Source organism: Podarcis bocagei (genome assembly GCF_964188305.1).
Source record: "Podarcis bocagei genome assembly, chromosome: 3".
Lineage (NCBI taxonomy): Eukaryota > Metazoa > Chordata > Lepidosauria > Squamata > Lacertidae > Podarcis > Podarcis bocagei.
In genome coordinates, this window is record NC_138127.1 from 50,017,306 (window position 1) to 50,041,562 (window position 24,257).

A 24,257-nucleotide genomic window follows, 5' to 3' on the forward strand; every position below is an offset into this window, starting at 1 on the left:
AACAATGGAACCAGTTAGTCACAATTAATTTAAGTCCCATTGTAATGGGATTCAGTCACAAGTAATTTAGTCATGTAAGGTCATATTGGCCCAGTTTATATATAATGCTAAGATAACCATGGCTTAGCATGAATGCATGTGTTCCTGGAGATGAGATTGTGGATATTTGCTCCTTGTCTGGGCCTGCTACAAGCTAAACCATGGTTTGGCTTAGTGCATTGTCCAAATGGTTTTGTTGGTTCTCATTCCACTCAAACCACGAGTGGTAAGCAAAGTTTGCTCTTGGTTTTCAGCTCACAATTTGTCTGGAAGAGATAAAACATGAGAACAGGAACAGGTGACATACTAAGCCAGTCCATGGCTTACTTAGCTCACAGCAACAGAATGATCAGAAAAGGAGCAAAGTGACTGGAGTATCCTCTTTGGGAGCCTATGTGCTTTCAGCAGGCCGTGTTTTAGCTTAGTACTACATGTAAACAACTAAGTATGCAGCACTTTTGAAAACAGCAAGTTGTTCAAAGAATTAATTGAAGGCTGCCTTGCCTTGCATCAGCAACACGCCTGCATGCTGCCTACAATATACCCAACATTTGAGTTTAATTTCTTTAGCATGATTATTGGGATCAATAAGTAGGTTGAATCTAAGTTCTGTCCATGTGATTGAAAGTGAACTAAATTCTGGGGACCCTGAAATGTTAGTTTCCTTCCGGAGAAATAAGTAAGCATATCCATCACCATATGCACAGATCTTTCTCTTGTATGTGGTATTTGACTTAATGGACGCATGGTACATATAACTTCTTGATTCAAGTGTTGAATGAATAAGCAAGTTGTCTTCCTTTTTTTCTTCCCTTATTTTGTTTTCTCTTCTGATTTTAGGCCCGAGCTCTTCAGCTGGAATAAAGTAACTAAAATGGCTCCAGTTGACAGACTAGAACATGCCTTCAACATAGCCAAAAATCGCCTGGGGATAGAAAAATTGTTAGATCCTGAAGGTAGAAGATGATTCTTTGCAACGGAGTACACTTATGTCTGGATGATGGATTTTTTTAATTATTTGATTATATGTTTATGCATTTAAGATGACTGTAATGGATTATAATTGGCTAACTTCTGTTTAGAGTAAACCCACTGAAATTAATGTGCCTTAAGTTAGTCATGTCCATTAATTTCAGCGGGTCTGCTTTGGGTATGACTACAGTGGAATGCAATCCAATACTGAATATGAAAAAAAGAAGAGTGTTGCTGCAAAGACTTCAGTATTTCTATATTGTTTACTTAAAGGTAAAGGTAAAGGTACCCCTGCCCGTACGGGCCAGTCTTGACAGACTCTAGGGTTGTGTGCTCATCTCACTCTAGCGGCCGGGAGCCAGCGCTGTCCGCAGACACTTCTGGGTCACGTGGCCAGCATGACGAAGCTGCTCTGGCGAGCCAGAGCAGCACACGGAAACGCCGTTTACCTTCCCGCTAGTAAGCGGTCCCTATTTATCTACTTGCACCCAGGGGTGCTTTCGAACTGCTAGGTTGGCAGGCGCTGGGACCAAGCAACGGGAGTGAACCCTGCCGCGGGGATTCGAACCACTGACCATGCGATCGGCAAGTCCTAGGCGCTGAGGTTTTACCCACAGCGCCACCCGCGTTCCTCTGTTGTTTACTTAGCCTACATTTATTAATTTGCTTAGGTAATTTATAACCTGCTCTTCACAAAAATCAATCCCAGACCAGAATACAGCATGAAAAGGAGCAATACATAATAAAATAAAACATTCTGAAAATATCAAAACGCAACAATAACCCAGAATTAAGCATGCTGTGCCCTTTTAAAATTAATTTCAGTTAATCTGCCAGTAGTCTTGTGCTTAATATATCTATATAAAGAGAGTGAAGTGACAGAATTTAGTACTGATGGTTTTCAGCTTGGTGAATAGTGTCCTATACATGTGTTGCTGATTCATTTCTGCAATCTCTCTCCCCACGCTCCGCAAACCCTGAACTCAACATACGGGCACAGCCTTATGGTTCTGGGCATGGTTTTCAGCTTGAAAACCTGCAAGAATATCCAGTAATCATATCATTTCTGTTTTTAGATGTTGCTGTACAGCTTCCTGATAAGAAGTCCATTATCATGTACTTGACATCCTTGTTTGAGGTCCTCCCTCAGCAAGTTACCATGGAAGATATTCGAGAAGTGGAGACTCTTCCAAGGAAATATAAAAAGGAATGTGAAGAAGGGGACATACAGATGGTGTGTGCTAATGTTTTCCCAATTCTTTCTTAGTGTAATGTTGTATGACATTTAATGTTGCCTCCCAGGTAGCTCCTGTGTCTTTTGTCCTTTTCACAGTCAATAGAAAAGTACTCATACAAACTTGTACGGTCAGTAGGTTCTGGCTTCTGTCATGTAGTGCAAAATTACATAGTTTTCTTCCATTCTTCTTTCATATCATCCGATGATCTTCCTTTGCTTCTTTTTTCTGATGTTACTTTATCGGCCTGGCATTCATATTTTCTTTTTTCCAGTACAACTCCTTGTCCCCTCAATATACTTTCCTCTTAAAAAATAAAAAAATCTGTTGCTGTATCAACCCAGCCTTCTATGCTATGTATTTAGAATTCTCCGTTTTCTAGTTCTCTTACTTTTCCCTTTATATCTTGGTCTTTAAAATCCCCTGACTCTTTTCTTTTATGCATTTCTTTCCCCTTTTAATAAAAAGTTCTGGAGCATATTGCTCTATGACAGTGTGTTGGATCTAGAGTTCGTGGGAGCTGAACTCTGATCCTGGGATGCTCTCACTGGGAGTGGGAGAAGATGCAGTTTTAACTGATTCCCTGTTACCCTTTACTTCCCAAAGATCTACTCCGGAAGGTGTGGGGGAGTGGTTTTTGAATAGTCTGTGAGGTGGCATAGGAGGCTGCAAGGAGAAGAGGGAAATAAGCAAAAATCACTTCCTCCTTTTCTCTAGTGCAGCGGTTCTCAACCTGTAGGTCCCCAGATGTTGTTTGACTACAACTCCCATCATCCCTGAGCTCTGGCCTTGCTAGCTTGGGGTGATGGGAGTTGTAGTCCAACAACATCTGGGGACCCACAGGTTGAGAAAGGCTGTTCTAGTGGAAGCTTCCATTGCTTTCAGATGCTTCCATTTGCGTAAGAACAATTCTTCAGCCAACTCTATCTTTCCCTTTTTACCAAGTCTGTTTTTGATTATTTTCAATCTGAGTTTCAGTCTCTTCATTAAATAGAGGCTTCTCTGACTATATTTTTGAGTTTGGATCAAAATGATAGGGTCATTTCTTTCACCATTTGGAAATGACTTTAGCTAAGCCTAAAATGGTTCATTTTCCCTCGCAGTGCTATCTGACCAGAATGCCCTTCCAGTTGATTCTTCCTCTGTTTGTACCTTTAGTTGGGTGGGTTTGGGTGAAAGAATCTGCTTAACTCTTCCCATCCCAGCTATCCCCCCCCCTTCAAAATCATGCCTGCTCTCCTGCTGTTTTTCTCCCTGAGAGATAAAATATCTCCTGTTATCTTCTAACTTTTGAAGAGAAAGGTCTCTTTCATTCACCTCTTGTGGTCTTTCAGTCAGCATAAAGCTACTATTACCTGATAATAGAAAGCTCTTGGTGGGAGAAGGGGAAAGATTATGTAACTTCATATATAATGTGTAGTTCTGTCCTTGTTTTAAGTGTCAAGCCACCACAACATTTTTTAATTCTATTAGACTTTTGCTCTAGTCATTGATTGTTCCTTTCAAGAGGCAATACTGCTGAATGTTTTTATGACATAACTCTTGTAACACATAGAATCATAAGACAAAGTGTAAACTCAACTTTGAATACCACCAGTTAACATCCTACCTCTTGTTAGGCTAGTTGTAGAAAGTGTGCAGAGGTTACTATTTTAAGTTTTATATACTTGAATGTATTTTGTGAAGCACTTGTCAGAAATCCTAGCTTAATGCTTGTAACAGGTTTGGTGCCACATATTGCACTTAGGCATCCGGTAATTGAACTTGTGACTTAAGTTCGTACTTGAAAAGGACAGGATATTTTTACAACTGAAATCTCTTTAGACAGAAGTGCTGATAAGACTTCTAAATTACTTTAATCATGTGTTGGGGGTTCCACAATTTTTTCTAGGAATTTTTATATATATATAAGAAAGACCTACGACTTTAATTTTTATGCACTACTGCATTGTAATGAAAAACTTCTCTAAAGTAAAAGCATTAACATCACAGTAAATAATTTATATATGGTTAATGTGCTTGATGAAAGCCGTTTTAATTTTTTAAATATCAATGTGAAGGCATACGTCTGTGTGTGGTCATGTTGTAGGCTTTTGGAGGTAAGATAATGGAATATTAGCAACTTCTGTGCAGGTATAGAAATATTTTATTTAAGTCAATGTGTAAATGCATTTGTAAAATGAATGTCAGTGAGAGCAAAACTCAGTTATGTCAGCTAGTAAACCTAGATCATTCAAATGGTTTTTTGGTAAAATATCAAATCTAATCTTAATTTCTGCCATTTATTTCATTAACATTGAATCTGTTATTGATAACCATGCCCTGAATACCTTGAACCAGATACCTTGGATTTTCTGCACTGCAAGGTAAAAAAAACCTAATCTTGCACACACACAAGATTCTGATACATGCATTCCCAACCCCCACTCCAGCCCTTTATGTGGTGGTAACATCTCTGTTAAATAAGCACTTGTGTTATTATAAAAACAGCTTTCAAGAAGTGGCTCTTGAGTTTGATTTTTCTGCTCTGTAGAGTGAAACAGCAGAAGATGACTATGGAGGTTCAAGAGCAGAAACTCCCAGCACTGTGACTGAAGTTGATATGGACTTGGACAGCTACCAAGTAGCTCTGGAAGAAGTTCTCACATGGCTGCTCTCTGCCGAGGATACATTCCAAGAACAGGAAGTCATATCTGATGATGTTGAGGAAGTCAAGCAGCAATTTGCTACGCACGAAGTGGGTGTTAAATAACGTTTCTATGAGAGTTGCAGTATGTAGTTGGTTGATCAATATTATCCCTTGATTAGGCAGCAGGAGATCATTTTCATAACTATAGTTGTTATACACATTTTACCCACCAAGTTCATAAAGCTCCTCCTTTTGCTGCCTGGGAATGCAGAAAAGGGGATTAAGGGGATGGTTGTCAAGTGCCTGATGGGCCATGCATACATAGTTTGTAGGCTGTGTTTAGCCTGGTGGGTCACAGGTTCTGTAGATAGTTGCAGAAGAACTTATTCAATTTCTTATTCAATTTCTCTTCGGTAATATAAATGTTATTAAAGTTCATGGGCTACTTAGACGTTGGAAGTTACAGGAAATTTTTTGTTGGTTTCTTTTGGTTCTTTTCCTGAAAAATATTTTTGATGGATAAATCATTTGCTTATTGAATAACAACATTATTTTTTTAAATATAATACTATTTTGAGAGAGACCGGGATTTTCCATAGATTGTGAAGTGGCTGCAAATGGCACTCATGCCTTGGGACTTCTTTTTTAATTTTTTATTGATATATACCTCTGTTGTGGGTTTAAGATTACACCCAGATATATATAGGTAGTTGTTTGGTATGTTTGCAGTTACAGTGTGTACTAGCACCTGAAAAGGTAAAGGTAAAGGGACCCCTGACCGTTAGGTCCAGTCGTGGCCGACTCTGGGGTTGCGGCGCTTATCTCACTTTATTGGTCGAGGGAGCCGGCGTACAGCTTCCGGGTCATGTGGCCAGCATGACTAAGCTGCTTCTGGCGAACCAGAGCAGCGCACGGAAACGCCGTTTACCTTCCCGCCGGAGCGGTACCTATTTATCTACTTGCACTTTGATGTGCTTTCGAACTGCTAGGTTGGCAGGAGCAGGGACTGAGCAACGGGAGCTCACCCTGTCATGGGGATTCGAACCGCTGACCTTCTGATCGGCAAGTCCTAGGCTCTGTGGTTTAACACACAGTGCCACCCACGTCCCTCAGCACCTGGAAACAGAGCTACTTTAAAGAAAATGCAAGCATGGAAGAGCTAATCATAGAATCACAGAATTGTAGAGTTGTAGAGGACCCTGAGGATCATCTGGTCCAACCCCCTGCAATGGAGGAATATGCAGCTCTTCTGCACATGGTTCAAACCTTCAACCTTGGCGTTATCAGTCCTATGTGATTAATTTTGCATATTGTTGGCTCCCCGTCCCAAAGCATTTCAGGCTGTCATAGAAGAAGCATGAACCTGAGGTTCCCACAGTAATGGAAAACTAATCACACTGTTGATATGATTATTTTATTTCTATTTTTAGTTTCCTGATGAGGAGAGAAACACCTTAGCAACTTTTTTTTTTGCTTGTTTCTTTATTGATCCTAGCCTTTTCTGTGGCGTTCCAATTTCAAATTTGCTGTTTATTAAAAGTCTTGTAAATTCCATGCAGTTATTAAAATTATCCGTGGTGAGAGATCAGATTGATCTGACTTGTTTAATCTTTTTTCCTAGGCTTTTATGATGGAGTTGACAGCACACCAGAGCAGTGTGGGTAGCGTGCTGCAGGCTGGCAATCAATTGTTAGCCCAGGGCAATCTTTCAGAGGAGGAGGAAAGTGAAATCCAGGAACAAATGTCATTGCTGAATTCCAGATGGGAGGCTCTCAGAGTAGACAGTATGGATCGGCAGTCCCAGTGAGTGACACCCTGAACACGCACAGACTAGATTCCAGTTCCAATGGGACACGTTATGTGTCAACCCCTCCGACCCAACCCCTTGCGGACTGAACAGTTTTTAGAATAAACTTAATGCATCACAACACTAAATTCAGCCTGGAAGCACATCTAAATGAGCTCAGGAAAAAGGAAATAAAGTAGTGAATAGTTTTGCGCCCAATACACTAACATGAACACAAAACTAAACTGTGGCTCTTTGTATGAAAATGTAGTATTTCAGATTCTGTGTTCAATACAGGCTTATGTGTTGCTTTAAAACATAGTTCCTAATAAATGTGACTAGATTTTCAGGCCCAGTTTCCAAACATGTTGCTTTTCTTTTGACCAACTCATGTAGGCTGCAATCTTTTGAGTACTTACTTATGAGTAAGACTTAAGGAACACAGTGGGACTCAATTCTTAGGATTGCACTGTTACTTTAACATCAAATCTCATTTTAAAAGTGACATTAAAAAGAATTCATTGTGTTTTTGACATGATCAGCCTCCATGATGTATTGATGGAGCTACAGAAGAAACAACTGCAGCAGCTGTCCGACTGGTTGACTGTTACAGAAGGACGCATTCAAAAGATGGAATCTCAGTGCTTCGCTGAAGACTTGGAGTCCTTTCAACAGCAGATGGATGAACATAAAGTATTTTTACCCCTTACTGTAATAAGCATGATAGAGTGAAAAAATAGTCTGCAACAGCTCAGATTTCCTGGTTCCCTTTGGATGGAATTGTTAATATAGAAACTCATCTTTTAAAATAAGATTTAGACCTTCATGTGTACTGTGGCGTTGTACCATGTATAGTGAAGTTCAGGAACTGTATTTTTTTGGAAGTACATTTTACTTCTTGGCTTCCTTGAAACTTTGTGGAGCATTGAGTGTTGCCATTAAAAATTCTGGATAGAACTTAGGGGATTTTTCATATGACTGATCTTGTGTAATATTACTCAGTAGTTCTGGGGTATGTGTGAATATTCCTTTTGACACAGTGCTTTTTCTGAGAAGAGGTGTATTTTTAAGCACCCAAAAGTGTTGCCACAGAGGAAATGTTCTTCCTGCCACCCACTCTTCAATGTGGCCCAGAGCACTAAGCTAGCATTTTCTTGTGACTAGACATGTCAAATGAATGTGGGGATCTTCACTTGCAAGAAATAACTTAATGAGCACATATGCAAGATAAGGTTGCATTGGTGAAAATATTTTGTTACTATACATATTGTGTGGGCTGTGGCCAGAAGCAGCAGAGGCTGTTTAGAGTGGTTATGGCTAAACAGTCGTGGCTCATTAGGAAAATATTTGCTTAAACAAAATCAAGCAGCTGGCACTAGCAAAACAATACAGTGTTATGTCTGGTCTTCGTAACAATTTAATCAACGCTTTCAGGGGCTACAAAATGATCTTGAAGCAGAGCAGGTTAAAGTAAACTCATTGACTCACATGGTGGTCATTGTTGACGAAAACAGTGGTGAAAGTGCCACAGCTATCCTAGAAGATCAATTGCAGGTGAGTGGATGTCTTGATTTAATAATTCTTTGCGTGGGAAAAATGTGGAACATTTTTCAGCCAAAGGGCCACATCTCCTTATGGGGGCCCACATGCCAGTGGTGGGCAGGGCAAACCTAGATGGAGCAATGAATATTAATCTTACCTTTGTACTGTAGGTTTCTTTCTACACACATTCACCCAATGCTCTCTGTCCTCCAGGCAAGCAAGCAACATTTATTTATTAGACTTTATTTATTTAGTAGACTTATTAGATGCTTGTCACCTGAAAGTCTTCAAGCAACTTACTTTAAAGAAAAATATGTGCATACATATTTGGCATACATAATGCCAATACATAATGGCATACATAATATTTGGCTACATAATCCCAAAGGAAGAAAAGGGGGTGTAGCCCCATTGTGCACGGCTTCTGCTACTGGGACTCATTAGCTAAATCCCACCCTATATGTTTGTATTTTCCATCTGCTTTCAAAGGGGAATGCATGGCTTCATGAATTTCTTTAACTGTCTGCAGGTGCTTGGTGAACGATGGACAGCAGTTTGTCGCTGGACTGAGGAACGGTGGCTCAAACTACAGGAGCTCAATATCTTATGGCAGGAGCTATTGGAAGAGCAGGTAAAATTTGTTTATTTTCTCCAGTGTACTTATTTTTAAGAAGAGTAAATCAGCTTTCTGAACTTGCTTGTATTCCTACCCAAAGGTATTCATTCAATTTGTTATGGACTGGTCTGTTACCAGTGTATATTGCTGACAGAACCTGAGGTCATTCAGTGAAGCTGAAATATTTTGGAAGATTCAGAACTGGAAAAAAGCAATACATTTTCACCAGCACATAGTTAAACTTTGGAATTCACTACCATAAAATGTAACAAAGGTCACCAACTTGAAAAGTTTTGAAAGGCAATTAGACAAATTCAAACTCTTATCAGTTGCTAGGAAACATGAGTGGGGAGAATGCTGTTGCATTCATGTCCTGCTTGCAGGCTTCCCATAAGTATCTGGCTGGCCACTTTGAGAACAGAAAGGTGTGCATAAATAGGCCTTTCGACTCTTCTTACATTTTAATGTAATTTTTATGTAATTATTTATAAGGCCATGTTACGATTGAGACAGTTATGGGGAAAGAGAGTTAGGCTATTGTACAAGTTTTCAGGAACACCCTTAAACTCATGTAAAAGAGTATTAAAATAAATTGTGTTTCTTTAGTTCAAACTGCTTTTTTAGGGGGGAAAACTAGTTACATAAAATTAAATACTAAAATTATAGCCTTTCAGTTCTTCAGATATAGATCTCAGGCCAGTTGTCAGCTGCCATTATGAGTGGTGCAATAAAAAATGCACCATCAGGGATACTTCGGCCCAAGCTGCTACAAGTTTTATTTATATCTGGGCATGGACCCCTTGGCTTTTGCAGTACAGCATTTCACTGTTTGTGGATGTGCTTAAATAAAATTTGCTATTGGGGGAAAGCATGTTCGTTTCATTTATGATTCCCCCCCCCCCGAACAATAGAAGTGATTTTTATTGTATATAGATACAGGTCCTTCCTGGGTGTGAACTTTAAGCATAATGCGTTAAGAAGGATTTATAAGCTCATGGTGCAACAACCTTCATTGCTAAACCTCGCTGCTTTGTTTGCTGTCAGTGACTAGTCATCTACATTATGGGTGAGAGATGGGGAGCAATTTGCCTACTTGTATCCCAGAGTATAAATCAAGCTAATATATATAAACAGTATCCAGTATGTTACAAACAGTATGTTTTACGACCAGTGACAAATTTAACTAAAGGGAAGTAGCTGAGCATTATTAATTTTAGTAGACTGGGGCTGAGTAATCACTGTATCCATATGATTGTGGCCTCTTCTCTGTATGCAGTTGGCCCCGTTATGGATCACATTTGGATCAAACTGCTAAATTAATCAGATTAAATTAATCCCATTTGAGATTAATATAATAGGATAAAATAACAGATGTAATCCTCTACTGTTGTGCCTCTTTCTATTTAGAGAGGTGGTCTTATAGATTTCAAAGGCTAGTGTGTGTATTACCAATCATAGAGGACTGGGTGAGTCAGTGTTGGTTGCAGAAGGCAGGTTTTGCCCTTGCCATTATTGTATCCACAAGAGCAGTATTCTAAGTCCCAACTGAAATGAACACAAATCCTTCACTTGTATAGAAGAAAATTAAAGGTCAAGGGACACCATTAGTGACACCATCACCTCTGGGTAACTCAGATTGCCTTTGACTGCATAGTCTTATCTTGAGTCCTGTTTCTTTCATTGCATTTCTGCCCTGTTATTTCCCCAAAGAGCCTTGGGCAGCATTTGCACTTCAAAATCCCCTTAATTACCAGCTTCTCCAGTTTATGCAAGCTATTTCTGAAAACAACAACATACAGGCAAATTGCTTCACTGTATGCCCCAACAGTGTTGTGTAGATCTTTTAAAATGATTTGTTAGTGGTGAAAAAATAATTGAAACAACTCATTGGCTGAGGTTTTCTAGCTGAATGGATGAACAGCAAAGAGATACCTTAGGATGTATAGTGCCCTTGATGTTTTTGGGGAGGTAGATTGTAAAGTCAGCAAATGTTAAATCATTCAGGAAAATTATCTTCAAACACTGCCACTTAACTTCTTTACTCAGTGATAATTATAGCCTTTCTGGGTTTTTTTTAAAGGAAATGTATTTTGGCAGTTGTTAGCAAAGCTCAGTTGCTCATATTTATAAGTCTGATAGACTCTCCAAGTGCCCCTATTTTCCAGGGACATCCTTGATTTAGAGAAGCTGTCCAGGTTTCTGATTTGATCCCAGAATGTTCCATTTTTCCTTAGTTTGTCCCTATTTTCATTGGAGAAATGTTGGAGGGTATGGAGTTATCTGACCCCTGAGCCATCTGAAGGCAAATCCCGTATAGGGAAGTTTGTTTAATGTTTTATTATGTTTTTATATATGTTGGAATCTGCCCAGAGTGGCTAGGGCCACCCAGTAAGATGTGTGGGGTAGAAATAGTAAAATTATCAATATGGAATGGGGCGTCCCTATTTTCAGCAGAGAAATGTTGGAGGGTATGGTCTGTGTCAGTTCAGTATAAAATATTCTGTTTGAAGAAACTTGTGTGATTTTTCACAAGAATGCAAAAAGTTGTGTCTTAGTTCCTTTCTGTAGCTGAGCGTAGCTCTTACTAGGATTACTAATACTAGCTCTTTCTATGAACTTAGAGTATTTGGAAATAGTCCAGTCCCAATAAAGAACACTAATAGATACATTTGATGGATTACTTACTTCAGTGATTGGAGTGGGAGGCTTAGTTTCTGCCTTGGTTCTTTAAGGACAAAATTTGTTGCTTGCTGAGTAGATAGACTAGGACAGCTATGACCCTTTGAGTTGGTTCTTGGGTTGCAGAACTAAATATTGTCTTCTAAACATGCCATTATAGAAGTGAGGAAAAATATCTGCTATGGATACTAAAAAGTTACAAAATAATCTCCCCGGGTAGATTTAATTAATTTTGAGTCTAGTTAAGTAATTTAATTAATTTTGAGTCTAGTGTTGCAATTAAGGTACAATGATGAAGATGATTAACAAAATATAGCCTCAAATGACTCAGAACTGCAGTACCTCAAGGACCGTCCCTCTCCATATGAACCTAGCCAGACCCTGAGATCACCATCTGAGACCTTACTTTGTGTGCCTCTTCCATGGAAGGTCTGGAGGGTGGCAACATGAGAACAAGGCTTTTCTGCAGTGGCTCCCCATTTATGAAATGCTCTCCCCAGGGAGGTTTGGCTGGCACCTTCATTATACACCTTTAGGCACCAGGCAAAAAAGTTCTTCAACCAGGCCTTAACATCTTAAATATCTTACAACCCTTTTAAATGTGTTTGTGGGAGGGAGAGGGGGTTATTGGTTCGCCCCCTTTTGTTACTGTTTTCATAATGTATTTTGTGTTTTTATATTGTATTTTTATGTGGTGAATTGCCCTGAGATCTATGGATAGAGGGCGGTATACAAATTTAATAAATAAAAATAAAATGCAGGGGAATTGTGTAAATATTCTCTTGGTGTGTTTTGTTTTTTTAAAATGTGTTGTCTCTTGTGCAGTGTTTATTGAAAGCCTGGCTAACTGAGAAAGAAGATAGTTTAAACCAAGTCCAAACAAGCAACTTCAAAGATCAAAAAGAGCTTGGTGTGAATGTTCGAAAGCTGGCAGTGAGTATTACTTGGTTTGCATTTGGAAATAGCATTAAAACCCTAAATGTTTCATCCTGTTCTACTCCCTATTGTCAATTGGGCATTTTCTTCAGTGCTAGAGTATCATCCTTGTTTCATCCTAGTGCTAATTTCATGGTCTACCAAGTTTTCAAATTACTTTCCAAAGACATAGGTTAATTCTTGTGGGTTTCACTCATAGCTGAAGAATGCAGTGTGAAAATCACAACATGCTATTTTGTGAAAAGCATGTGACTATTCAGTTCATGCAAATGTGCTAGAGAGTGTACAAATTGAAAATGGTGCTTATTGAAAAGCAAGTATAAAGGCAGTAGTCCAAGATAAATTCTTGTGGATACTGTGGTCTCACCACCAGATTCTCAAAGGAGATATGAGAATGAAACATCTGACACTAGAACGCCTGAATTACAGTGTTCAGGTGAATGATGGAAATTTGCAAAGATATTTAAAAATCTACCGGTACCTTACATTATTTGCATTACATAACAGAACCAGCAATACAATAAAATTAAGAGGCATAAAACCACTCAACCAGCTGAAAGTAACATAACTTAAAATGCCTGGGCGAATAGAAAATGTTTTAATCTGGTTCTAAAGAACATACATTGTTGGTGCCAAAAGTACCTCTGTCTACAGCTGAGGACATATGAGAAAGAAGCTCCTATCTTTTATAAATACATGATGTCCTTCTCCTAAAGATGGAAAATGGAGGGCATCCTCTAATCTTAATGCATGGGCAAATTGATATGGGAGAACCTTAAGGTCCTCCTTAAGACTATGTGATGCTGCAGTAGATAAGTACCTAATAATTTTGTTGCAGGAATGGAGAACTTGTGACTTGTGAGATGTTGCTCAACACCAACTCCTATCACCCCTGATTGTTGGCCATGCTGGCTTGAGCTGATGGGATTTAGAGTGTAGTGACATCTGGAGGGCCACAGGTTCCTCAGCCCAATCTGCTGTATACACAAATCGTGATCTTGAGCTTTCTTGGTTTTTGAAGCGGCCACAGCTTTCACTCAAGCAAGCAATTTCCCTTTTACTTCAAGGGGGAAAGTAAAAGGGAGACTGTGTAATATTGTTCTCAGTGATGAAGTAAATGGAGAAGCCCCTTGTCACGTGCAAAGCTCCACAAATGCTTCAAAATTTCTGTGTTTGCCTTAGGACTTCTGAATCTTGACAATAGCTTCATTTGGTTTTCAGTGAAACCAAAGCTTGTGGGTACAGAGTGTGAAGGGGCCAGTGGAAATGCACAGGGCTCCATGATGCATCACATGCTGGTCACAACCCTGGCTATAATGCACAATTGGTATTAGTCATAGTGTAAGGTTTTCAGCATGGGGACCGAAATGCTGACCAATCAGGGTTCCTCTCCTAGTTGAGACTTTAGGCATGGAGAAGCAACGCCCCCTTCAGGTAATCCTGACTCTCTTGGGAGTTTGTGGGTTCTCCTTCATTGGAGGTTTTAAAGCAGAGGTTGGATGGCCTTCTGTCATGGATGCTTTAGTTGAGATTCCTGCATTTTTGCAGGGGGTTGGACTAGATGACCCATGGGGTCCCTTCCACCTCTACAGTTCTATGATTCTGTGTTGCTAATCATGATTTGGCTGAGGTGGGCATGGCTAGCACACATGTCAAGGGCATTCCTGCTGGCTTTTTCACAGAGATGGTACATAGATACTGAATACCTGAACAGGCATAGTATTTTAGCAAATGTATATAAAAAAAAAAACTACCAGCAAAACTATTATGGACATTTTCACAATTTTATTTTCTAAGAATATACTTTATTAGCCTGGGAAATTTGAGCAGAATTGTGCCTTTAAAAGGGAATGGCTGCTCTTGTTTCACAATGTCAGATTCTCAAAGAAGATATGGAAATGAAGCGTCGAACATTAGAACAGCTGAATGAGGTGTCCCAGGATGTGGCACAACTTCTCAACAACAAGAAGGCACTGAAGAAAATTGACAGCGATCTGGAAGAACTAACACAGAAGTGGGACAGTTTAGTTCAGAAACTTGAGGATTACTCCACTCAGGTACCATAAAAATATTACTATCCCTTTACACCTTCCAAATGTCTTTCACTGATACATGAATGTTGACCTATAAAAGTAAAACTAATAAAGAAGCCTGAAGGTCTTTTCTTAAAGGTGTTTAAAATAAAAAAGGAGGGGCAGGGGGGAGGAAGTAAATCGGTCCTTTTCAGGCTTGATTTCTAATCTGATTAGAAAATCGGAAAGTCTAATTCTAATCTGCACTTGATTTAGAGACAAGTTGAATAGTGAGTTGGCTGAGCAATTCAAAATAGTACTGTGCAAAACAGACTATGAAGTGTCCCAGAAGCATCCTTTAAAAAATCACAAGCAAGATGATCATATCTCAGTTTAATAAACAGATTGAGCAAACCTCACATCTACTGCACTTAAGCAAAGTTTATTTGTCAGTTGCTTTGTCTCCTAGCTTTTTGGAAGCTATTAACCATAGTTTTCCAGTCTGGACATAATTGGAAGCTAAGGTTAAACTAGACTTCTTGGTTTGTTTGCAAGCAAAGAGAGGAGTGAAGTGGCTACATGTGGCTGCATGAAGCTTGTTTGCATCTTGACTTATAAAGATGATTCTGGACCAGTGCAGAGTCAGTGATGGGCTGGACAGTGACCGTGTGACCTTGACCCAGTTACCGTCTCTCAGGATAACTAACCTCATGTTGGTATAAGGATAAAAGGCTAATGTGTGACCATTTATCCAACCCTGAGCTCTTCAGAGGGAAGAGCCAGGATAAAAAAATGAATGAAGCTGCTGTTTAAGTTCCTTCAAAACCAGTGGAAGGCAGTAAATCACATGCTTAATGTTATCAGTGAAATTAATTGGTCTAAAACCACTTAACTTCATCTGAATCATATCTAAAGTGATTAGTGTTACTGTTATTATTAGCTGCATTTATCTCTTGTACAAAGATGGCATATTGTATAATTTCGTTCTATCAACATTGATGTCCTGTTCAATTTACCCCTTAAGGTTACTCAGGCAGTTGCAAATGCTGAACCAGCCCAGATTTCACAGAAAGTAATCACAGAAACCGTCCTTTTTAAAGAGCAAAGAACAGTTAAACATCCCAAAGAGGAAGAATTTGTTCCACCTCTACCTCCATCAAAGAAAAGACAAGCCTGCCTTGATACTGAAGCAAAGAAAAAGTGAGTTTTTTCCCCCATTGTAGTTGTGTTTTCTCAATCAAGAGGCAATGAGTTGCCTCATTTTCACACAGTGCATGGTAAAAAAAAAGCAGCGTTGTAAAATACTGCTGTTGTTTGGTGGGGTTTTTTTTGTCCTATTTAGAACTCTGTATGAAAAATTATTTGCAGTCTTGCAAATAAGGATAGAAGGATGGGTATTTAGGTGGGTAGGCTGCTCAGCGCATGTACAGTAAATGTTTGTTGTTCCCCACTCTTCTCCACTGCTGCCCTGTGTGTGGCTCCTTTTGGTCTCAAAGTACTGCAGCTCATTTCTTCTGCTGAGAGAAAATCAGTGACTGAGCAGGTGCAGCAACCATTCACAGTCCACTGTTTTGCTCTAGGTCAAGGAAACACAGCAAGTCATTGTAGCAGTTGCTTCATCTGCCCTCTCTAGGCTGCTCTGACTCTAGGTACAGGTGATAGAGAGTGCATGAAGCAACAGTTATTTTGCCCCTCTTTCCTTAGAGAACACTACAGTTTGGCACAGGAAGCCAGGCGAGTGCTATATTGCCGATCTGGTAAAATCTGAGGATTCTTCAAGCATTCAAGACTACGCTAGAAAACATTTTATGTGCATGAACAGGGTGGACTGAGGGTTGCATTTTAAGATAAAAAGATGATGACTGAATGGAGAAGAAATATAAGAAAATATTATTCAATCTCTTATACTAGGCTTGATTCTGAAATTGCTGAGCTGTTGAACTGGATTTTGAAATCAAAAGCTGCCATTCAGGCCATAGAGATCAAAGAGTACAGGAAGATGAGAGAGACTTCTGACATGAAAGAGAAACTGAAGGTAAAGTCAGAAACGGGGAGGCATTTTCACTGAAAAGGTTATTTTGTCAGCTTAAGCTTGCTGACAGTTGGGGGTAGAGTCTGATCTGGTAGCTTCCTGTGGATTAAGTTCCATTATTAAAAATCTTTAGAGTTTGGCCAAGGTTCAGTCCTCTATAGTGGTTATAAACAATACTGTTGAAGTTGTGGCAGGACATCCTTAGAGCTTTAATGGGCATTTCCTTTCCTTTTCCCCTCCTCATACTATTTTCCATTTTCGTTTTAGAAGAGGAAGCTGCACATTGTGAGTTGTAGCACATTTTAAAGACAATTTATTCTTAGAAATGGACCCAGCAGGAATTCTCCCCTGATATTTCTGTAAAACTGAGAACCATGGCAAAGTCTTGATTTCAGCCCAGAGAGGCATCTAATAACCTTTCCACATACCCTGTGAAGACCAGAGATCAAAGTATTCTGTGGCTTAGATAATTGGAGTCTTGTTAATGCCTGTGTAAGTTAACTTTAAATAGCTTAATTAATTACACCACCACAGAGAAACCTGAAAGTACATCCCATATGAAATAGATTTCACACATTGTCAGACAGAATAAAATTGTATGACTCATGGGGAGTTTCTCCCCCCTCCCCCCTTAACCCTTGTAATGCATTGTGCCTGAGAATTTAAAAGTATTTTTTGGTTTGCTTTAATCCTTGATGAAACTTTATGTCTCTTATCTGGATCATTGCTAAATTCTATAGTTTAATATAACAGATGTCCTTGTAAAAGGCTACATACTAGAATGCTGCCAGAGAAGTGTCAGGCTACTTGTTGCAACAATTTTTATATTCAGGATTATTCAGAAGGCACAGTTAGTGGATTTGATACTTGCCTTTCTTAATATACTCTTTTTCCATGAACCGGAAGAGCTTTCAGTCCGTGTTCTGTATCGTGTTACTTTGCAAAGACTTGATCTAAAGCCTGTGCCAGCATGATTTCTCTGTATGGCAGCATGGGTCCAATGAGATAGAGAAGTTTTCTTTGAATACAATGGTAGCTCGGGTTACATATGCTTCAGGTTACGTATGCTTCAGGTTACAGACTCCGCTAACCCAGAAATATTACCTCGTGTTAAGAACTTTGCTTCAGGATGAGAACAGAAATCCCATGGCGGCGGCGTGGCAGGAGGCCCCATTTGCTAAAGTGGTACCTCAGGTTAAGAACAGTTTCAGGTTAAGAACAGACCTCTGGAACGAATTAAGTACTTAACCCAAGGTACCACTGTATCTAATCTGGAGGACTAAAATGTAGAAAATGATAAATAAAGAATGGGGATGGAGACAAAAGGCCCAAGAGGATACCAGAAAAGATGTGAGGATTATGGAGAGCTATAATGCCTAAACATTCTCATTTATTTATAGATAGTTATGTTTATATGTTCATGGAAAATATTTCAAAATAGGTTACTATTGACTTTAAAGCATTCTCATCCCATCGAATGTGTTCTATACATGCCCAGTCATAAATAAGTATCTGTTGAATGATACTTACTTGCAGGGAATTATGCATAGAACTACAGCATTAATTTGTTATTTTACTATAAATTACCCTTACTTTCCACCCTTTTAAAGACTGGATTAGGAGCTCACAGAAGGCTTCTAGGTGGACTCATATCTAGGCAATTTATGAGGCCAAACCAGTTACTTTTTTAACAGATAGTTTTTACTTTCAGTGTTGATTTTTTTTTTTTTAACAGGCAATAGAAAAAGAAAGGACTGAAAAAAAGAAAACATTGAATGAACTGAACCAGGTTGGAGAAAATCTGATGGGCCAAATGAGAAAAGGTAATCATAATAATAGCATGATGCAAGTACTTTGCATTACTTGCTCTTGTCCAAACTTTGAGTTTCCAGAAGCTACAAAAAAACACCAGAATTACAATAACTGAAATTTATGAAAGCACCAGTTTCTCCTTCACTGAAAGCTGTAAGACCTCAAAAGACATTCTAGTGTTAGTGAGTTGAAATCATTGATTTCTTATTAAGATAACTTGATTATAGTCCATCTTAATTCCAGAATTATTACTATTGTTAAGTCACTTTATTCATGGAAATGACATCTATACAAATAAAAGACAGGCCTAGCAAATCCTGCCCCACCAAAAGAGGCCAGAAATACTTTAAAAATCACCCAGATCAAGGGCCAAAAGCCCAGGTAGGAAAAAAAAAATTGCCTGGTGCCTAAAACTAGGCAAAGGTAGTGTTAGGCGAGCCTTCTCTGGGGAGAGCATTCCACAAGTAGGAAACTGCCACTGAAAAGGCCCATTTCTCGGTAATGGCGCCCTTCCTGTGGAACACCCTCCCTTCAGATTTCAAGGCGATAAAGAACTACATAACTTTTAGAAGACAACTGAAGGCTGTATTGGGAAGTTTTTAATGTTTGATATTTTACTATGTTTTATATATGCTGTAAGCCGCCCATAGTGTCTGGGGAAACCCAGCCAGATGGGTGGAGAATGATGATGATGATGTCATACTCCAGATCTCCTGTGGAAGGGGACAGGAGAAGAACATATTTATATTACATCCCGTTTGATTCTTGGCATGTTCATTTATTGGATTTATGCCATGCTCTTCCACCCATGTGCTCAGAGCAAGGTACTCTCTAAGGCACTCAGAGCAGCTTACTTAGGGCAGGCACACAAGAGGAGATTCTGTAGGCATCTATACTTGAACAGGTCCATCATATGTTAATTACGTCTGTATTTGGATTCTGCTCTGCCTCCAATATATACCTATTACCATGAAAAGGCACAGTTATGAACTGCTGAATTCCTAGTGAGATGCTTCTTTTCACTAGGTAGCTGGGGAAGATTTGTGCAATTAAAGTGAAACTGAATGTCAGGCGATGGTTGTAAAAAGGAGCATTTTTTTATTTTTATTTTAAAAAAAAGGAATGCGGGTGAACTTAAATTATTCCCTATGTTACAGTTTGCAAGTGATTGACAAGGAAACCATTGTTACTATTGAGCCTGATCTAAGTAAGCTTATAAGAGAAGCATGTATCGTTGTGTTGGTGAATACTGCATATCAAAACAGTTTTTATTTCTTTTGCTTGTTCAGAAGGGCTTCCTACTGAAGATGTAGCAAATGCCCTCGAGAAACTGTTGGCAGAGTGGAAAAGGGCAGGCTGGCACTTGGAAGAAGTTGCAAGAAAAGTGCAATGCCAGGATGAAGTAAACATTTATTTTAGGGAAATGGGTGAGCTTGATAAGACTTTGAGTGATAAAGAATTATGGCTGAAAGAAAACTCTGCTCCATCATTGCAACAGCAACCTTTAACAACTCTAAAGGAGTTGTGCCAGGTAAACTTGTTCATTGTGAGATGCATAAACAAAATGGAATTATAAACTGAACCTACAGTGGTAGGAACCCAGTGTTGTTTAAATGATGTTAATACTTGTGTGTGTGTGTGTGTGTGCTTATACTTAACTTTCACAGAGGGAACACGCTGACCTATTAAGTCTGAGTCCCTGGATTGAACAGCTGAAAACCCAGGGCAAGGTCCTTGCATCCCAGCCGGGTGCTCCAGACTTTATTGAGGAAAACATAAAGTCTTTGAATGATCGCTTCAAGTCTGTTCAACAGAAACTGGAGGGTCTGTCACAGCAAGTGAAGAAAGGTATGTTTTTATTTAACATGTGGATGTGTTTTTTTAAAAAACACTTACCCGTTTACAATATATTGCTATTTTTTTTGCTTGTAGCAAAAACCTTAGAATTGCTGCTTTGTGTTCACCACAGATTCTGTGTATAAATTATATAGTCTCGCTGGAAGCATGGCATAGATTTTGTAGCTCCTCATAAAGGAATAAGCCCAATTTCTGTTTTCTCTGCTTGCTATATAACAAAATCATTTTCTTCATAAAAGCAGTGCCTAGATTGCTACTTTTTGGATGCAGGTCATTTATAAATGCCACTAATTCTGAAGGTGGTTCAGAGAAAAACAGAAAAACACTGAATTGCCTACAGAGATGTAAAAAAGATGTATATGCTGTTTCTGCATATATAACTTAACAACATTTTAAAGAGACAAATTTATCTTTCAGCATTATTTATTTCAAGGTCAGCTTACCAGTCTCATGCTATTTGGGGGGGGGGTCTATGTAGAGAGCATTTAAATATCACTGTCTAAAATAGTATCACTTAGTTTTATGTATAATGTATGAAGCCATCCAGTATGTCAAAAACACAGGAACTGTCTTCTCTTTCATTGTCCTTGGACAGGAAGACTTTAGTGAAATTACTGCTATGATAATTTAATTTATATCCTGCCAGATCAGATATTTGCTTCAGGCAACTAAATGAATGCCATACTTTAAAAAATACTGCTTAAAATCATCAACAAATGCTTAAAATGTAAGTGTCAATGTAACACTCCAGTGAAACCAAAATTTCAATACACGTAAACTTACACAACTACTTAATGTTGCTTTAGGTCCCAGCTTTTCCATGCAGTTAGTATTTGCCTGTGCTCCTTTGTATTTCTGTACGTTTGGATCTGAAGTCAAATGCTCCATTCTGTAAATGATGAAGAGTTCCATTGACAGAAGCTCTTTCCATTGATGGAATGAAATGTTTAGATTCTTTATATTTATTATCCCACCAGGCCTGATAGCTTTCTTTCAAACTTGAAAAGTGAACTTCATGGTGTGTTAAGGATGCATAGCATATTTTTAACAGATTAATACACAGGCAATTGGTGTCAGTTTGATGTTTAATTTTTTATGCAGTTTTGATTTTATGTCCACAAGGTAATAACTGTATATTTGTAATGGAGAAAAATGAAGATTCCATAGTATTTTAAGAAAAATGTGCTCAGGTACTATTGTGGCAGAATAGTTTGTGAACTCCTTTGGTCTATTAAAATGTGCTCAGGTACTATTGTGGCAGAATAGTTTGTGAACTCCTTTGGTCTATTCCTGCCAAGTTATGCTTCTGCCAGGCTATTAATGCTCTGTTTCCGGTCTCCAATAAAGGGATTACAGTTTTATCCATAATAATCATTTGGTTCTTTTTTTTATTTTTTAACCAAAGCACCTCAACAGAGAAATGCAGTAGCAAAAAGAATTATATAAATATTATTATTTAACATAGTGTTAGTTCAGAAGTGCAATGTTGTACAATTGTCCTTCAGTTTTCAAACACAGAAATACAATGCAAAATCAGTTATTTATCAATTGCTGCCTTACTGGATAGTGTGATTGAGTCTTATAATCATATATATATCCTTGCTTTCTTCTTTTGGTTTCCTGCATAACCTGAGCTTTTACAGTATTGTAGGAGTTTCTTGGTTCAGAACATATAGGTCAAAATATGCTTGAGGTAAATGCTATAGCCTGCAGCATTTGATGGAATAAAAGAGAAACATCCAGGAGGGCAATTGAGGTTTAGGACAAAAAGATTAATGCTTGATATATAACAATAAGGGCCCTGCTGGGTCAACCCACTTTTGCAAATGGAGTTCTTGAGTATTTATCGCCTCTGAACATGGAGATTCTATATAGCTATCATGACTAATAGCCATTTGTGCAACACTTCTCTGTGAATTTCCCTAAAGCCATTTCCCAGCCACCTGAGCTATGGATATAGCATCTTGTGGCAGTGAACTGAATTCCATCAATTAACTTTGCATTGTGCATAGGTTATTTTGTATATCCTGTATCTGCTTCGTGTCAATTCAACTGGATGACTCTTGAGTCTGTAAGAGACAGATGAAAATTCGATCTCTTACTCCACAGCATGGATATTTTTATAAGCCTATATGATATGTCCCTTTAATTGTCATTTTTCTAAACTAAGAATCCTCAAATGCGTTAGCCGTCCCTCATAAAAAGAAGGGATTATCAGTATCCAAAGTCACTCTTGTGGTAATTATAGATGTGACTTAAGCAGCACATTCAGCCAAAAGTTCAGTGGCTTCCATGTACAACTGGCAGTGTTCCTTGCAACATTTCTAGGGGAGTTGGGTCTCTGTCCTGTTTTGCAGCATAATTTCCATTAGATGAACCTCTGCCAACCCCACATATGCAGTCAAGAGGAGAACTTTTATTTTAAATAAGGCAAAAATGATATGATGGCCATGTTCACATGTAGCAATAAACCCAAGAATCTGACTTGATTAATCATAAGGTGTATGTGCTGGTGCAAGCAGCCCAATCACTCCTGCTGTGGCCTCGCTTTATGCAAGCAGATAAACCAGGAAGGTGATAGTTTAGTGTTATGCCCAGGTTTTGGGATTGTTGCTTGTTTTCCCCTAATGAGCTAGGGTTCATACGTCAGAAACAAACCGTTAAGACTGACTAGTGATCTTAACTTGTTAGGGAGAAACAAATCACAATCCTAACAAATCACAATGCCTGATTCAGACATAATCTTAAGCTAACCCCTTCTTGAGGTTTTTTTTTTAAACCAGGTCACATGAAGAGAGAAGCAAAGTGGGCCAAATTGGACTGTGTGCACCTGCATACATCTCACACACAATATTGTGTTTTAAGCCAATATTTTTTTGCTTGCTTTTACTCCTGAACACAGCCAACACAACTCTGGTGTGTTAGTGAGGTGCTCTTTCCCCTCACAAATCAGCTCTGGTGGTTTGGAGAGCCCCAAGAACAGTATTTGGTGGGAGGAGAGAGGATATCATTCTTTGGGGCAAGCTGAAATGCTTCTGCTGACTGAATGTTGAATTGCCCTGTATGGCTTTAAAAAAAATAAATAATTTTTTTTCCATATCCATTACATTTTTATTTTGAAAGTAGAATTGGAAAGCCAGCCTTCTAAGGACTATTTGGATGCTTTGAAAAAACTGAAGGGTGAGCTGAATGATTTGGAAAGCAAGGCACAATCTGTCATGAATACAGTGAATGACTTTAGTAAAGTTGAGAGAGCCTTGCAGCAGACAAAGGTATGTTCCCTTTTTTCACTTCAGCAAATTTAAACTCAGACGCAGCTGTCTATAGTCAGCTTGGCTTTTTTATGCCATTGCATTTTAAATTAAGCTGACTAACATTGGTGTGTACCATTGGGGGGTGGGTGCGGAGAAGAATTAGACTTCTACCACAGTTTTCACAGGCTTATATGTGAAAACTGCTACTCAGTAAGATAGGTGTGACAAGCAACATGTGTTGTGTTGTATAAATAGTTGTGGATGTACAAAAAACACAAGCCTAATGTGAGTGATGCATTCAAAATAGGCATGCTTCCTTTTCCATAGTTTCAGGCAAAATAGCAAGTGTTAGCTAAGCTGTTTTGCCTAGCAGTCAATCAGACCTTCCATGTCCTTGCAGAGCATATGGGAGGGAAAGAAAGAACTAGACAACAATAGGTTCCACAAAACTGGACACAACTTTCCTAAAATAGTATCACATACCTGCATTTACAAAGATCAGTGTGGAGGAAATGATTCTAATACGCCACTCAGCCCATATTAGGGAGACCCATATGGGTAGCCAGCTGAAGTACCTTCCTGACACCAAAGTTTTCAAACTTGATGGATTGTGACCCATTCCCTGGGTTACAAATCATGCGTATCTGCCTAAAGAAGGAGGTTTGATCCTTTTTGCTCACCCCACCCTTCGATATGTATTGCTGGCCAGTTGGATGCAATGGTAGGGAATTAGGGCTGCAAATCATGCCTTCCTGCAGGAGGAGAGCCAATTTCTTCTTTGCCATGCCAATTGATATGCTATGCCAGCTGGTAAGAGGCAGGAGTGGGGAACTGCGGCCTGCTTGCTTCTTTTTTC

At 39.0% G+C, this 24,257-nt stretch overlaps 1 protein-coding gene across 3 annotated transcripts in view; it reads left to right on the forward strand.

Annotated features, from left to right (window-relative positions):
• LOC308582803 (utrophin-like) overlaps positions 1-24,257 on the forward strand; it is a 134,241-nt gene that overhangs the window by 64,206 nt on the left and 45,778 nt on the right. For all 3 annotated transcript variants that reach the window (XM_081186266.1, XM_081186267.1, XM_081186268.1), the window contains exons 8-22: positions 880-995; positions 2,088-2,245; positions 4,780-4,983; positions 6,497-6,678; positions 7,204-7,354; positions 8,096-8,215; positions 8,733-8,834; positions 12,324-12,431; positions 14,312-14,491; positions 15,471-15,646; positions 16,358-16,481; positions 18,214-18,301; positions 19,580-19,821; positions 19,958-20,138; positions 23,274-23,419. In XM_081186266.1, coding sequence (XP_081042392.1) covers positions 880-995; positions 2,088-2,245; positions 4,780-4,983; positions 6,497-6,678; positions 7,204-7,354; positions 8,096-8,215; positions 8,733-8,834; positions 12,324-12,431; positions 14,312-14,491; positions 15,471-15,646; positions 16,358-16,481; positions 18,214-18,301; positions 19,580-19,821; positions 19,958-20,138; positions 23,274-23,419 — 2,278 coding nt within the window. The remainder of the gene's footprint in view (positions 1-879; positions 996-2,087; positions 2,246-4,779; positions 4,984-6,496; positions 6,679-7,203; positions 7,355-8,095; positions 8,216-8,732; positions 8,835-12,323; positions 12,432-14,311; positions 14,492-15,470; positions 15,647-16,357; positions 16,482-18,213; positions 18,302-19,579; positions 19,822-19,957; positions 20,139-23,273; positions 23,420-24,257) is intronic.